General features: G+C 37.5%; 1 protein-coding gene across 1 annotated transcript in view; it reads right to left on the minus strand.

Moving 5' to 3' along the window:
• ADGRV1 (adhesion G protein-coupled receptor V1) overlaps positions 1–16,561 on the minus strand; it is a gene marked incomplete at both ends in the record, with an annotated part of 526,225 nt that overhangs the window by 162,010 nt on the left and 347,654 nt on the right. Inside the window, 2 exons of the mRNA XM_079702360.1 lie at positions 119–297; positions 11,065–11,181. Of these exons, the coding sequence (XP_079558486.1) occupies positions 119–297; positions 11,065–11,181 (296 nt within the window). The remainder of the gene's footprint in view (positions 1–118; positions 298–11,064; positions 11,182–16,561) is intronic.

A 16,561-nucleotide genomic window follows, 5' to 3' on the forward strand; every position in this document is an offset into this window, starting at 1 on the left:
GTCTTCATGGTGCTCCTTCAGTCAGACCCCTTAGTCAACTGCTCCCACCTTCTACCAGTAAAGCTGCCTGGATACAGAAAGGCTGAGGAGGCAGTGTGCTCTGCCTGGATGTACTTACAGGTCACCGTGGATGAGTCCATAGATCTGCGGCATGCTCTGATGATAGATTCCTCTCAAAATAACTATGAGGAGAACCACCACAAAAGCTGGAAGTCCCCAACTCAGAAGAAAAAACAGCAGATACCGCCTTTCTGTGTGTTCATCATTCATCACCAGCACGTACCAGAAATTCACAGACTAAGGAAAGAAGCAGAGCATAAGATGAACAGGCTCTGGTCTAGTGGTACGGGAAACACACTCACCTGGCTTAGGCATAAAGAGGGACAACAGATCAACAAAGGGCCAGGCTCTACTCAATAACTATAGTTTTGATTTGATTTTTAAAGTCAGTTCACACATTCATTTTTTTCATATACCCGAGAAATTCAGGGTATCTCAAAAGTCTGAAAACATTAGTAAATAGTTAGTTTATTTACTGTACTTTATATTTTGCTTAATTTGTTTTGATTATGACGATTTGACTCAGTCATAATCGTCTGTGATTGTTCTGTCAATGTCTGAAGAAACACACAGATACTCAAACTTACTTTCCATATGAACAGCTTCATGATGATAATGAAGTAAATAGTCCTGTGTTCCAGACTTTTAAACAATGTTTACTTATTGAGGGCTTATCATGTGGTAGAGTCAGACACTTGTTCCAGGGAATGGGGATAGAGTTGTGACAACAGCCCTAGTCTCAGTCCCAAGTGGGAGACAGACAAGTAAACAGAAAATGTTTGCACAGAGAAAAATGTACTGTGATGGGGTAGGTTTTGCGGCCATTCTCCTTTCTCAATTTACACTCTCTCTTTTTCATTCATTCACTTAATAAATGCTTATTGAGTGCTTACTACATTTCAAAGGCCCGTCCAGGCACTGGGGCTATAACAGTAACAGAGGTGGTAGAGGTATTTACCTTCTTGAATCTTACTTTCCAAACAAATGGGAAGAAATCATTAAGGAAAACATTTAAATTTATATCATACTTTATATGTTATTTCTTATCTTCTTAAGATAAAAATATAAAAGGGACACGTGTATATAAAGAGTGAGGGGGATGAAGGGATACATTAGATAAATAGAAGAAGGAATCCGAGGCCTGGAAATGTTACTACTGGCCCCAAATCACACCTAGCATGTATATAAGCCAAATCTAGAACTTACATATTCTGCCTTCTAGTGTTCTTTTCCCATGAGATCACTTATGTTTAATTATCTTTTATTACAGAAACAACATTGAAAGTCATATCATACATATTTCATACATGATGCTTATCCACTAGATAAATCCCTTCTCAATTTCATATTGTGGAGTGTGAGTACAGATTAATCATATATGTATATTTTTATACACTAGTGACAACAATCCCAGAGCAAGTGACAACAATCCCAGAGCAAGTGACAACAATCTCAGTTTCTTCATGTGTACAACAAAGCTATTATAAAGATTACGTAAGACACTACATATAAAGTGCTAAGTACATAGTCAGCACTAAAAAATGTGACCACCTCACTTAAATCTCCTATTAGGATGTCGGACAGTGTGAAAAACAAAAGATAAATAAAGACCAAAAGTAAGCAGTGATACAATGGAAACTCTTCTATGTGAGAAACAACATGCCTAATGTTCCTGGGAAGGCTTTCAGATAGTTTACTGAGGCTTCCAGGTAAGATTCTATCTGAACCAAATTAGCCTTGAAGGATTAGTATTGATTGGCCTAAACCAGGAAAGGATAAAAATGTTTGGTTACTTGAAGATTTTTGTCTCTGAATTTCTCCTGTCAGCACTCCATATCTTTATGTACATCTGCATCTATCTGTAATTAGGAAGGATGTTTTGAGTTGCTGCTTATGTAAATTTGTTCTAACTTCTTTTTAAAAATTATTAGGTCCAAGAGGCTTTTTTCCTCCTTTCTATTATTAGTGTAGGGACATGACTCAAATAGGTGGGACTGTATCAAGTGTCTGATGCTGGAGTGGTCAATACTGCCTGTTTAGAGAATGAAAATTCATGCAAAGTAAGGATGATTAACCCATTTCCAAAATAAAAGTATGGATTATTTATTTTAAATCGATGTTGTGTGTATCCTTATAACATGGTAATTCAGTGGTGCAGGCGGTGGAAGAATCAGGACGGAGCGCACAGATTGGTAAATGACTTTTAAGTTGATTCATCATGATAAAGATTGGGGCATTTCCAAAATGTCCACTTTTACACAGATGAACATTAGTTCCATCAGTTAGAATCATTGAACGTTTCAGCAACTGTCTGACCTTTACCACAGCCTCAGATAAGACTGAGACAAATGTAATTGCTTGTTAGACTTACACACACAATGCTTCTGCTCTAAAGAGCTCAAGGTACAGGGTCACTGATTCTTGAATGCTCAGTTAAGCAAATCAAGCTCCAAATGTCATAAGCCTTTGTTAATTAAAAAAAAAAATCTCTTTCCTTCTCAAAAGAATCCAATCATTGAGGTATACTCTAGGGACAGTATTTACCACTATATGACTTTTTTTTTTTTTTTTTTTTTTGCTAAAGAATGGAAACACTATGTAATGAAACAACATCTAATTATTCTGGAAATACCATATGGCCTAAACCTAAGATTTGTGTTGACTAACTCACTTCAAGTTTTACTTGAATTTTAAAATGTTTTAATATAGTATGTGTGGTAGGTATATTTTGGGATGTACGCCTAGGCCATCAGCGCTCTTCTCTGAACCCTGTCTCCCTCCTCACCTTCCCCCACCCCCTGCCAACATATGCAGGGTAGGCTCATGACCCTGTTCCTCTGCCCACAGCTGTGGATTTGGCGTCAAAGCCTGAGCCAGGCTGGACCAATCATTTCTCATTGAGTTCCCTGAAATTTTGTGATAGCTAAGCTGGTCAACTGAGAAAAGAAAACATATGAACTTTAGTGGTGGGAGTAGCCAAAAGCACAGTGAAGAGAGAAAGTGTGTTTGCAGAGAAGAAGAAGGGACAAAGCTTTCCATTCCTGCTCACAGCTCCTTGAGGTCCAACTGTACTTACAGAACTTGGGTTCAATGAGTTAGCCTATATGCTTATTATTCCTTTTATGATTTGAACATTTGCTTAGATTAACTTAGTTTTTCTTCATTGTTCTAAAAACATTGAGGCATATATTGCTCCTCTGAAGCACTTGGGTTAAAAGCTCCAGTACTGCCATTCTCCACAATAAGGTGGGAGTGGAACATTTGAGATATATTCCTTTCCCTGTAATCGTGGTTCCTCCTTTGTAATCGAAGGTTAGAGTATCAAGAGACCATTATCTTTGCATAACATTTTTATGTTGCCAGATATATAGCATATGTGCCTCAGTATCTGTGTTTATCCAATGTTAGAACTAAAAGAATTATGAAAATTCAGTGTAAGTTAAAGGTGTCACTCTCACCAACTTGCTTCATACTGACTGAGCACAGCTTACCACACTTACATATTTCTTGCTAAAGACGAAATGTGAATCGAAATTTCAGTACCTAGGTCTCCAGTTACATTTCTATCTCTAGGCTTTAAACACTTTGTTAGAACCATCTTATGGACCATCTCAAGACATTTTATTTAGAGATAAGGAAGCTGAGGCAGCAAGAGAAAAACATAGCTTTTTCATATTTGGGTTTGTTATAGAACAAAGCATCTTGTGAAGACTAAGGTTAAGATTTATTTCCATAGAAAGTCACACAAATGCTGACAATATTATTGTTTCCATGAGAGCTTATTTTTTTGTCCTCATTTTCCCGCACTCATTGTATGTGCCAGTGGAGATGTATTTTCCTGGTTCAAGTATGGAGATAACCCATTCTCTTTCCCTCTCCACTTTTTGCCAGCACTAAATGAGAACTTATAAAGGCCTTAATCAGAATAGGAATGGCTGAAACATATCTGTGAGCTACGGTAGATTAATTTTTGTATACCTTGTAGTACCTAGTAAAATGCTCTGCATACAATCTTTATTGAGAAATATCAAATAAATGAAGATGTACACAATTTCAATATTTAACAGTTTTCATTGAATTTAATAACAATTTCATAATTTGGTTTAGTTATTGAGTTTATTCATTTATATACTACCTTCTCAGAAAGAATTGTAGAATTGATTTGATTGAACTCCTAATGAAGGGGGTCAATGTTAAACTGGTAGAAACTTACAAATGTTAAATACAACAGTTTAAGAGAAGAAGAATGGAATCAGTACTTACTAATTGGTTAATAAATGTAGACCCCACATTAAGCTGTATCTCATTTAATAAAGACAACTGCTCTCCTAAGTTTTTTTTTTTTTTTTGTAAGATGTTTGGGGGTAGGAGTTTATTGATTAATTCATTTATTTTTGCTGTGTTGGGTCTTTGTTTCTGTGCGAGGGCTTTCTCTAGTTGCGGCGAGGGGGGGCCACTCTTCATCGCGGTGCGCGGGCCTCTCACTATCGCGGACTCTCTTGTTGCGGAGCACAGGCTCCAGACGCGCAGGCTCAGTAGTTGTGGCTCACGGGCCCAGCCGCTCCGCGGCATGTGGGTTCCTCCCAGACCAGGGCTCGAACCCGTGTCCCCTGCATTAGCAGGCAGATTCTCAACCACTGCGCCACCAGGGAAGCCCTCTCCTAAGTTTTATTATTATTATTATCATTAATACAGGAGGAAACTGAGGACAGGAGAAGCGTATTTCTCAGAATTGGGAATTGAGGCTGTTAGAATTTAAACTGATTCTGATTAAGATGCAAACCAACCAAATGAATTACCCAGATACAATTTAGTTCAAATATAGATAGGAATAAACTAAAAGGTGGTGTGTCTATAAGCATATTTACTTACATTCGTATACGGACATGTCTATTTATTTTTACAGTAACATTTTCAGTGATTCCTGCTACTATCTTCCAAGTGCACAGGAAAATTGAAGCTATACTGCGTTAAATGTTTGATGGTAATAAATCATAAATGCTTTCCTATGCTCCATAAACACAGATTCATTAGTTTGCTCATATAATATATGCTAATATAATACATATTATATTTATAAAATATAAAGGAGAAATGCCTTTTCTTTTTTTAAGTTAAAATAGGCTGCCTGAATCCCATACCTTTTCATGATATGTGGAATAAGATTGGAATCTAGCCTGCTGTTTAATATTTGGTTATTAATTGTGTCACCAGAAACCTTGCACTGATATATAGCATCAAGTTCAGTCAGAGATCACGGATGCTATTAATTCTGTCATTACCATACGTTCTTAGTCATTCATTTCAGAGGAGAGTCTAAGAAATGTTACCATGTGTCCTTGTTCCAGTTATCCTCCCTTTTAACAATTTTTACAAGGTTTTGGGAGGATTGGAGAATTCAGTATTTCCTGGATATATCTTTTTTTTTTTTTTTTGCGGTACGCGGGCCTCTCACTGCTGTGGCCTCTCCCATTGCGGAGCACAGGCTCCAAACGCGCAGGCTCAGCGGCCATGGCTCACGGGCCCAGCCGCTCCGTGGCATGTGGGATATTCCCAGACCGGGGCACGACCCCGTGTCCCCTGCATCGGCAGGCGGACTCTCAACCACTGCACCACCAGGGAAGCCCTGGATATATCATTTTTATCTTGATAATTACCAGTCTGTTGTCCTTAATACCTTTGATGTCCCCTCAAATTAAATCAATGGCAAAGGAAAAACACAGCTAATATTAGCATTTCCCTGCCTGTTGTTATGCTCTGGCACTAAGTAGTCTTTCTATCAAGAAATAAATATACATACATTTGCTTCTTCATAGCCAGATTTTAAGGAGAGATTAAAGCACAAGATATGAATGCTCAAGTACAACTGTGAAATGATTTCTAACTTTATTCTACCATTTAAGAAATATGTTCTTCAAGTAAGCTTTAGTTTCAAAATAAAACATTATAGTTTTGAGTAAGCTGTGTCCCTCGGCATGAAATGAACAGACTGCAAGGACAATCCAGGCTTGGATATTGATCATAACTGAAGCAGATTATTATATAATTTAACTTGGTGACAGGAAACGATCATAAAACTGGGCCAAATGAATATACAGGCAAAATTAAGTTTCTATTTACCTATATTATATACTAATATCTCAAATAATTTACTTGTGATTTATTTCCTGCATGAATTCACACATGGTCTGGCAATCCATCTGGTAGCATGTTTCACGTAGATGTTAAGAGCAAAGACATTAGTTCTAGGGATTTATTCTACGGATATTCTGTAAGTAAACAAATATTCAGAGTGTAAGGATGTTCCAAGAAACATTGTTTATAATAGCAAAAATAACTGGAAATAACCAGCATTTCATTAATAGGAATCAGAAAAAAATTATAGAATAACCATATTATAGAAGAGAAAAAAAAGTATATCAGTATGGGGTAAATTTATATGTATATTATATATATATAGTATATATATATATATACACTATATGTAAACATACATACACTATATACACACAAACACACACATGTGCTTCTTTATATATTTATAAATATTTATATGTTTGTGGAATATATCTGGAGGCATACACAGGAAACCATTAACTGTTTAACTTTGGGAGTAGGGTTGAGGGTAGAGCAGAGGGTGGAGAGCATATGAAAGAGGGAGAAATAGATGTACTTTTCATTTAATATTTCTCTATAGTGTTTGATTATGTTTTGTACAATTAGTATACGTTATTTCTAAAATGAAAGCCAATCAAAACAGAAAAAAGAAACAAAAATTAGAAAAATAACTAAGAAAATAGAGCAAAAGTACTATGAGAGCTTAAATTCTCACTGTCAATTTTTCTTAGAGTAGACACAACCCTGCTGTTTCAGTAATTTCAGAGTGATCTTACATGAAGAGCAAACAGAAGGATAACTCAATTTCCATGGGCAAAAAGGAATTTGTGAGTTGTATACTTCTAAAAAAATAAGCAAAATAATTTGTTACTCTATTCCCATCATGCACAGTGTGACTTCCCTGTCAAAGAAAGGGGAAGCCTAAAGAAACACTCAAGAAAGGGGAAGTCTAAAGAAACAGTCAAGGCCACTAGCTCTGGAGCCTGCTATGAGCCACACGTGCTCTTCAGTAAAGAGGTTAGAGGTTATCAGCTTGCTAAGGCTTTTCAGCTCATGTCTGCCTCACAATGTCAGCTCTCTCGTTCCCCTGTATCAAGCTAATTCTCTTTTGCAAAAAAAAAAAAAAAAAAAAGATGTAAATTATACTGGAAAAACAGAGTATTTCAACATGTTTCAAAATCTAAGAATTATTAGTCTACATATTTGCTTAGCCGATAATATGGGTAAATTCGTGTGGCGTGTGCAGTCTGTACCAGGAATCATTCCAAGTTCTTTCCATGTATTCATTCATTTTGTCTTTTTACAGTCCTCAAAGAGAGGCGCTGTTATTACAAATCTAATCATTCAATAAGAAAATCTAGGCTCAGAGAAGTTATGTAACATGTTTACCAACAAAATTGCTCTTTACCCACTCTAAAATAGAATCCCTTGTTACTACAATGTATTAAAAGTATGAAGTAAAAGTAAAATAACTTTTCAAGATAAATTCATTTAAATGTATTTTTTCTAAGATTGAAGATATAATGCAGATCAAAATAAATAATTCTTGCATGCTTAGCTCAATGATTAAAAGTTAGTGATTAACTTTTCATCATAAGCTATGCACACATACATATATCAATTTTTCTCCTACATTGCTAGAAATACGAAGTAGAACTACTGAAATGTTAATATTCTTTCAATTTTTTCAACTGTTTGACTAACAAGATTGGATTAACAGTAGTCTTATCTTTTACATAATGTTTTAAAAACGAATTCTCGTTAAAAAAAAAGATTTTAGCAGACAGTATTTTATAAACAGGAAAATACAGGTTAGTAAAGGTGACAACCTCTGACCACAAAGTAACTCATTAGAAGTAACCTACCTAGAATCAGAAGTTATTGAATTTTTCCCTTGTGGTCATACCACAAACCATGAAAGTGTGTGGTGTACCATCTGAAACACATTAAACTTTACTGGTACTTTAAATAGTTTTCCTAAACCATTAGCCATGCAGAAATCTAATTAGTTTACTAAATGTGCATCATCCACGATTATATTTACTCAAAACTGGAAGAAGACATACAGAATACAGCAATCTCTATTAAGTTGGATGAAATTTTATATGCCATCCCCTAAAGCAGGAAATCTGTCTACAACATATTTGAAAGTTGGTCATTTCCCCTATTTGAATATATTTCAGTGATTGGACGCTCTCTACTTTTAGACATAGCTTTTTCAACTTTGAAATCCTCACTGACTGTAAAAGTTCTTAACGTGATTCAAAATTTGCTTCCCTAATTTTTGACCCATTTGTTCTGGTTCTTCCAAATGGAGCTATATAGTCCATTCTTTCTTTCCTGTAGCAGCCCTCCGAGTATCTGTAGACAGCCATCACATCTCACTAAGTTCTTTCCAGGTTAGTTGTCTCCAGCTGCCTCCAAGTTTCTTATAGGACTGTCTTCCAACTTCTTATTGGCTGGTTAATATTCCCGCTGAAAGTGGTTACAGGGTGCCAGGGTTGTCTGACTATTGTAGATTATAATTTAAACATGGCTCCCCCAGCTGCCTCCATACTGTTATTAATGTAACCCAGGTCTGTGTTGTTTTTGTAGTTACTGTAGTTGCTATGGTTTAAGCAATCTGGTCACACATTCGATTGCTCCTGAGTTTGGGTTAAATTAAAATTTCAAGTTGTTTACATTAACCCCCATCAGATTATGTCTCTTTCACTCTCATTTTCAAGCTGTCACAGTACAGGTTTTCTATATTCGTTCTACCTGTACTCTTAACACAGGCAGCTTGCTGTTTTAGCTTGTTTCAGCTCTGTATCATTGCATACCTGATAAGACAGCTTCCTGTGTTTTCATCCAGGTCATTCATCAAAAACTGAATAGGTCAGGGACATGGACAAAGACCTTCAGCAAACCGCTATGGACCTCAGTTCAGGAAGATAAATGACAACATACACAGGGCGCACATAAAAAGTTCAACTTAGATAAACTACTAAAGAAAGTCAGAGAATCTTGCAAATGCTATTGTAATTTCAGCAAGTATTTATTTTATGTTGTATGGTTTAGATTTATTTTTTAATTGTTTGGTGGGGGACTGGAGAACACCATAAACTTTCCATAATTAGAGCTGCTCAAAGAGCTATAAAACAATAATTCTATGAGGTAGGAATTATTATCTCCATATGCAGATTTAGAAACAAAGTTTGGAGAGAGTCAATAACTTGATTAAGGTTACAAAGATAATAACAGAGCCAGAATTCAAACCCAGATGCAGCCCTCCAATTGTTCCAAGTAGTTCTATTAACTAAACAGTTCAGTTTTCTTCTCCTTCAGAGCCAACTATAATATGATACTTGGGAAAAGATCCCTTCCTTGACTCTGTATGGTATTCTCTACTAATAGTATCACCTCACCTTCCTCCAATATTGCCAGATGATAGAAATCCCACATCTTTCTTATTCAACATTAGAAAAAAGAACACGCAAGGGCCTGAATGCATCTGTTTACATAGTATACTTCACCTGCATACTCAGAAACACATATGAAACTATTTCTATCACATGAAAGATTGAACAATACCACCATGTAGAAATCACTTTCAAAGGCAGCATCTTAGTTGAGCTATTGAATTAGTGACATTAATAGTGCTTAAGTGGATCCAACTCTCACATTAGCCTCTTTATCAAGCAAATCAGCATTAGACAACAGAGAGAATTTGGGACTTTAGTCAGAAAAGGAGAGTTCAAATCTCTCCCCAACCCTTACTAGTTCCTCAGGAGAGTATGCTAGGCCTCTTTGGGTTTCACTCTGTACTCTCTCCCAAAGTGATCTCTTCCAAAGCAATGGCTCCATTTTCCAACTCTAAGTCAGTAATTGTCTAATGTATTTCTCTAGCATGGACCTCTGTTCTGGGATTTAGCTCTGCATATTCCACTTCTCCCTGAGTCTCCACTGGAGATCTCACAAGAACTTCACACTCAGCACGTCCTTAAAAAAAACTCATCAGGGCTTCCCTGGTGGCGCAGTGGTTGAGAGTCCGCCTGCCGATGCAGGGGACACAGGTTCGAGCCCTGGTCTGGGAAGATCCCACATGCCGCGGAGCAGTTAGGCCCGTGAGCCATCGTCGCTGAGTCTGCGCGTCCGGAGCCTGTGCTCCGCAACAGGAGAGGCCACAACAGTGGGAGGCCCGCGTACCGCAAAAAAAAAAAAACAAAAAAAAAAACAACTCATCATCTTCTCCCAGTCTCCGGGGATCATTATTTTAGTTCAAGGCACCACTATCTACCCATTCATTCATGCCAGAAACTTGGGTAACATCCTTGGTTCCACCTTCTGCATTCTTTATAACCAATCTCTACATCCTATAGTTCTAGTTTAAAAAAACAATTCTTAGAAGCTGTTCACTTCCCTTTGTCTCTTCTGCTCCCTCTTTGGTTCACAGCACCACGTTCTTTCCCCTGAATACAGCTAAAGCTACTTAATTGGCTCCCATGTCCACTCTTCGCTGAACTCAATTCACTACAAACAGGGAGTTCCTTCTAAAATCCAAATCTCATCACATCACTCTCTTGCTTAAAAATAATTCTATGACTTCTCATAGAAAAAAAAGTTAAAATTTCTTACTGTGTCATATAGGGCCTGCATCACAAGTCTCATCTGCTACCACTCCCTTATTTCCAACTCTACTAGATTTCTTTTCATTTCCTCAAATTCACTACACTTTCTAATGTTGTACAGCTTATAAGGTTTTTCTTGCATTGATCTCCTGGGAATGCAGTGATGGATATATGGAATTACTTCCATTTCAGTATAAAGAATATCAGATATAAAGGCCACTCCATCCAGACACATTGGAAAGCTGAAGGGGGCAGAGGGAGGAAATGAGGTACCAACCTGGATGAGCATCCAGCTAAACTGGCAAAGATATAGGTAATGTATGACAGCAGCCACGGCTGAACAGCTCTCCTCCGTGAGTTGGGGACTTGCATATGCAGATGCCAGAAATACAATCTGTAAGAAACAAATACTTTTATTTTAAAATCATGTTAAAGTCAATCAAGAATATTAAGAAAATAAACCATTTTCTTATCTGAATCGATGATTCAATGACTCAAAGGGAAAAGAATTTGATTTGTTGCCCAAAATGAGATGACTAAGTCACTCTATAAATGGCAATACATGGATTTTTATGTTTATAAGAAACAATGAATTATATGAAATTATGCTACACACTGCATCGGACTGTCAAGAGGAAATTCTCAAAGTAAACCCTGTTCTTACAGATGGACAAAAATCATATGAAATACATTTATTTTATTTAAGTACAAAAGAGAAAATAGAGTGGAAATACCATTCCTTGTGTAAGTCAAAGCTAGTAGGAGAGAAAAGAAAGAGAAGAAAAAAGCTCTGAGTCTACCATCATCTGCATCCTCTGGTCAGGAAGTACACATATAACAAAATAGACTTAAAATAAATGTAAAATTTCAAACCCTACAGTTACCCTAATTCTTGGATTTTTATTTCGACTACCCTTAAGTCTTTCTTCAAAAGTAACCTTCACAATGGGACCTTTCTTGACCACACTATTTAAAATTACACCCTCTTTTCTTCTCTCCTTCCCACATATGTGATCTCCCTACTCTATCTTTCTGTTTTTTTTAAACAGTACTTGTCACTTTCTAACATGCTCTGTCATTTGTTTATTTCTTATGTTTCTTGGTCACTGTTAGTGTCACCCACTAGAATGTAATCCCTATGAAGGCAGGATCACTGAATGTTTTACTCACTGGTGTACCCCACACTCACACAGCCCAGTGTCTGGAACACAGTAGGTACTTGCAAAGTCTCTATTGGAGGTACTCAATAAATACTTGTTGAATAAATGGATAAATAAATGCAGTGAAACATTCCTATAATTTCTATCATTTTCTCTACTATATGACTACTATGTCAAATTTTATAATGGAAAGTATAGATGGCAAGGGAAAATCTGGAGCAATAATAGTGTACTGTAACCTCTCAAGGAATAAATTCCTTTCCTCTTTCAGACAGAGACCAAGTCTTTTTAACTTAATATTTTAATAAGCTACCACTATGCCTGGAATATGTCTGAAATGTTCAATAAATAATTGTTGAAAGAAAGAATGATTGATTCCAAAACAACAGAGGGGTGCTGTAAGGAGAAAACTAGCTGACTTATGTCTCAAAATCTCTCAACTTCTAAAAAGGAAATGCAAATGTCATTCATGTTTCTTGGATTTTAAAAAATGAATAATTTGCTCAAAATCAAATCAGAATATTGTTTTTATTTTCAAATGAAATATGCCCCTCCCCAAACTTTTTATTTCAAAGGTGTGTACGTTAAATCTTCTTGAAAATTTCTGCCCAGGAGTGTTCCCAGGATGGCATCATTGTGGAGAATGCCAGGATCTGGGATAAGAACATGCATGCTCCCAGCATCTCTATTCATGGGGAAAAACTTACCTTAACCAGTCTCCTTAGTCAATTACAGAAGAACCAAAATGTTAATTAATAAATTCACAATAATACATACCTCATGCCATGCTGACTTCCCTCTTGGGAATTATTTATTGAGTACTTCCTGTACCAAGTATAGAAGAAAAAGAAACCTTTCCCCCTTTTTTTTTTCTTTTTCAAGCTATGGACTCTAAACAAGTCAGTTTACCCTTCTGGGACTAATTCCCTCATTAGTAGGAGGAGGAAATTGGAAAAAATAAACTCTAAAGTCTCTTTCTACTCCAAAATTCCAGGATTATTTTTTAAATGAGAAGTATTCCTGACTCAACTTTTTGTTTATTTTAACTCTAGTTTTGGAGTATTTGTAACACACAATTAAAAAAAAAAAGCAGACACTAGAAATGTACGTCTCGTTATATCCTAACAATCTGGTACAAATTAGCTCCCTGGAAAAAATAAAGCCAACAAATTTGCCTTTCCAGAATGTATCACAAATAGCTTTTGAATTATTAGAGCTTATTTTAAAAACATGCTTAGATTTCCCTAGATTTTAGCTTCAAACTTCTGAATTGTAATATATTATAGGTCATACACTTAAACTTCCTAAATTCCACAAATCTTCATTGAACACCTTCACCAAAACACTAACAATGAACACTAAACAACCAAAAACTATGCCTTAAAAGACCTTAGAAACACAGAACTGTGAGATTCAGCCAAATAAAAAATCCAGAAAACAAAAAGAATAATTTTAACATTTTATGCTTTTTCTTTTCACAAAGTGGCGTCTTTTCATAAAGTCTTTATAAGTGTACTTATAATAAATTTGAGCCTCTCTAATTCAGATTCTATAATATGGATTGTGCTGAATTTATTTCCTAGTTTTGTACGAATCAACCTGAATGGTTTGCTAGGTAAAACAACAGTGTAATCCAAACTGTAATTGAATGTGTTTAGTTTTAACTATGAAACTACTTATAAATGGTATGCTAATTTAAATAACTTATTCTTTTCAATATTTTTTCTTTGAAGCAAATTAGTACAAGTTATTGTTTAAAACTATATTTATTTTCAGAATACAGTTTTAACATCCAAAATTCCATTCTTAAGATATGGCTTCTTCATATTTTATTACGTTTTAATCTCTTTTTCTAAATCATAAGACCAGTTACATACCTACTTTTGTAAACTATGAACATTCTTCCAGAATGTTCTCTGAACTATGAGAAATGCTTCTCTCTGTATGGGAGAAGGTTGGTAAGCAAGACAAGGCTGAGCTCTCAATACACATTACTACAACAGGGATGAGCTAAGTATACTTGGAGAACCAGAGATTATGTGTCATGGGGCCTATCTAAAATTAAATTGAATTAAAATATAAATTAAATGGTTAAAGTAAAATAAAATAAGATCTCCTAGCATATTTAGTTCACATATTCTTAAGGTACATAACCGAGGAAGAGAGGAAGTTTTACCATTGCTTTTTTACTCAAACACACAGAGATGATCAGGAAAAAGGTTATTTTCAGTCAGTTCTCTGGATACACTAAGTTGAACACCATAACAGAAAACAAGGAATTTTTCAATGGTTCTCAGTCATTCATATGTTGATTCATTCAGTAAGCAAGTGTTGGCATACCTACTAACTACAGAGCATTATGCCACCTATGCAAGATGAAGAATGTGATGGCGGAAAACTGTGTACCATGTACCAGCAAGGTGCTACATGTTTTCTCATTTTTTTTGTTGTTGTCCATGTGTGTGTGTGCAGACGCGCCACATATTAATGATGTGAAGTCATTATTGTTTTATCCCAATTTAATTAATGATGAAAGAAGATCTGATAGGGGAAATAACTTGTTTAAGGGTCACTGAACAAGTTTTAAAGTGGGATTCAAATCCTGGTGTTCTGATTTGAGAGGCCAGCGTTCTTTCTAGAACATCACACTGCTGCCCACCAAGCTACATCCAGCGTGAGTCCTGTCTCAAAGTGCCGAAATTCTAGTTCATTGTTTCTCAATCTTTTTTAACCTATGGGCCACCACAGGTTCACAATGGCTATAGAACATAATGCCCGTGGCAAATATAATGCTACTCTTAATTCTATATTGATATAACATATGTACATCTTAACTAAAAAAAAATATATATATTTCCAGAAGAGAGTATCTGATATATTTTGTTAAGAACTTATAAAATTCTTTCTTCTTCTGGTTCCTTAGAGCTCTACTATAATAACCAAGGGAGGAAATACCTAATTTTTTTTCATTTAAAATATATAGGGGATGGAGTCAAGACGGCAGTGTGGGAAGATGCAGAGTTAGCGTCTCCCCACAACTAGGGTGCGAGCTGGCCACTGGTGGGGTACCCTGACACCCAAGGAGATGGGAGGAACCCCAAAGTGAACCAACAGGATGTGGGGGGACTGAGGTGGGGAGAAGAAGTGGAGGCTAGACAGGATCAGCATCCCTGAGGCCAGGGAGATCAGGAGAGGCAGGCACATGGAGTCATCCAGGAGAAGAGGGAGAGGAGTGGAGGGCAATCGCCCCGCCCACTTGGGCCCAGGGAGCCTGCTGAATTTCCAGGCTGGTACACCCCCTCCAAAGTCCTGTGCAGGCCATGTGGGTCTTGGGGGCATAAGAGGGAGACTGGAGAGATCAGGAGAGGCAGGCAGGAAGGGCCCTGCTGGAGGCACGGGAGAGGAGTGGAGGGCGTTTCCCCCATCCACTTGGGCCCAGGGAGCCTGCTGAGCTCCCAGGCCAGTCCCCTGCCCTCCAAGACCGCCCACTGCACCCGGCCGCATTGGTCCTGGGAGCACAGGAAGGAGGCCAAGGGGAGAACAGGAGAGGCAGGCGGAAAGGGCCCCCTAGACTGGAGGGTCAGGAATGGAGAGGAGGGCATTTGTCCCACCCACTTGAGCCCAGGAAGCCTGCTGGGCTCCCAGGTGAAGTCCCCTGCCCTCTGAGACCAGGGGTGAGGGGCAAGCCTGGGCCCCTTCTGTTCCATTGAGCCTAAGCCCCACCGCTCACAGCCCCCAGGGCCTCTTCCAGCCCTGTGGGTCCGAAGCATAGGCCCTGCCCAGGCCCAAACCTCGCCCTTGCTTAGGCGCCCCCCTCCACAGCCAGGGCCCCCCCCATCTTTTTTTCTTTTCCCTCCTCCTCTTTTTTACTATTGTGATACTGTTATACCTTCCGGTTGTTGATTCATCTATAGTTTTATTTTTATATTCTTTCTAACATACCTGTTAGTTTCCTAGTCTAATATATTTTTTTAACTTTGTTATTGTTTTTTTTTTTTGCCACCCCACGTGGCTTGCGGGATCTTGGTTCACGAGCCAGGGGTCAGGTGGGGTGGTAGCTCCAAGTCTGAACCACTAGACTAACAGAAAACCTCAGACCCCAGGAAATATTCATCGGAGGGAGGTCTCATGGAGGTCCCGGTCTCAGCCCAAAGACCCAGCTCTACCCAACAGCCTACAAACTCCAGTGTTGGAGGCCTCAGGGCAAACAACCAGTAGGACAGGAACACAATCACACTCATTAAAAAAAAAAAAAAAAAAAAAGACACGACAAAAAATTATGTTACAGATGAAGGAGCAAGTTAAAAACCTACAAGAACAAATAACTGAAGACGAAATAGGCAATCTACCTGAAAAAGAATTCAGAGTAATGGCAGTAAAGATGATCCAAAATCTCGGAAATAGATGGAGGCACGAATTGAGAAAATACAAGAAATGTTTAACAATGATCTAGAAGAACTAAAGAACAAACAAACAGAGATGAACAACACAATAACTGAAATGAAAAATACACTAGAAGGAATCAATAACAGAATAACTCAGGCAGAAGAACGAATAAGTGAGCTGGAAGACAAAATACTGGAAATAACTGCTGAGGAGCAGAATAAAGAAAAA

This window comes from Hyperoodon ampullatus (genome assembly GCF_949752795.1).
Source record: "Hyperoodon ampullatus genome assembly, chromosome: 4".
NCBI classification, from domain to species: Eukaryota; Metazoa; Chordata; class Mammalia; order Artiodactyla; family Ziphiidae; genus Hyperoodon; species Hyperoodon ampullatus.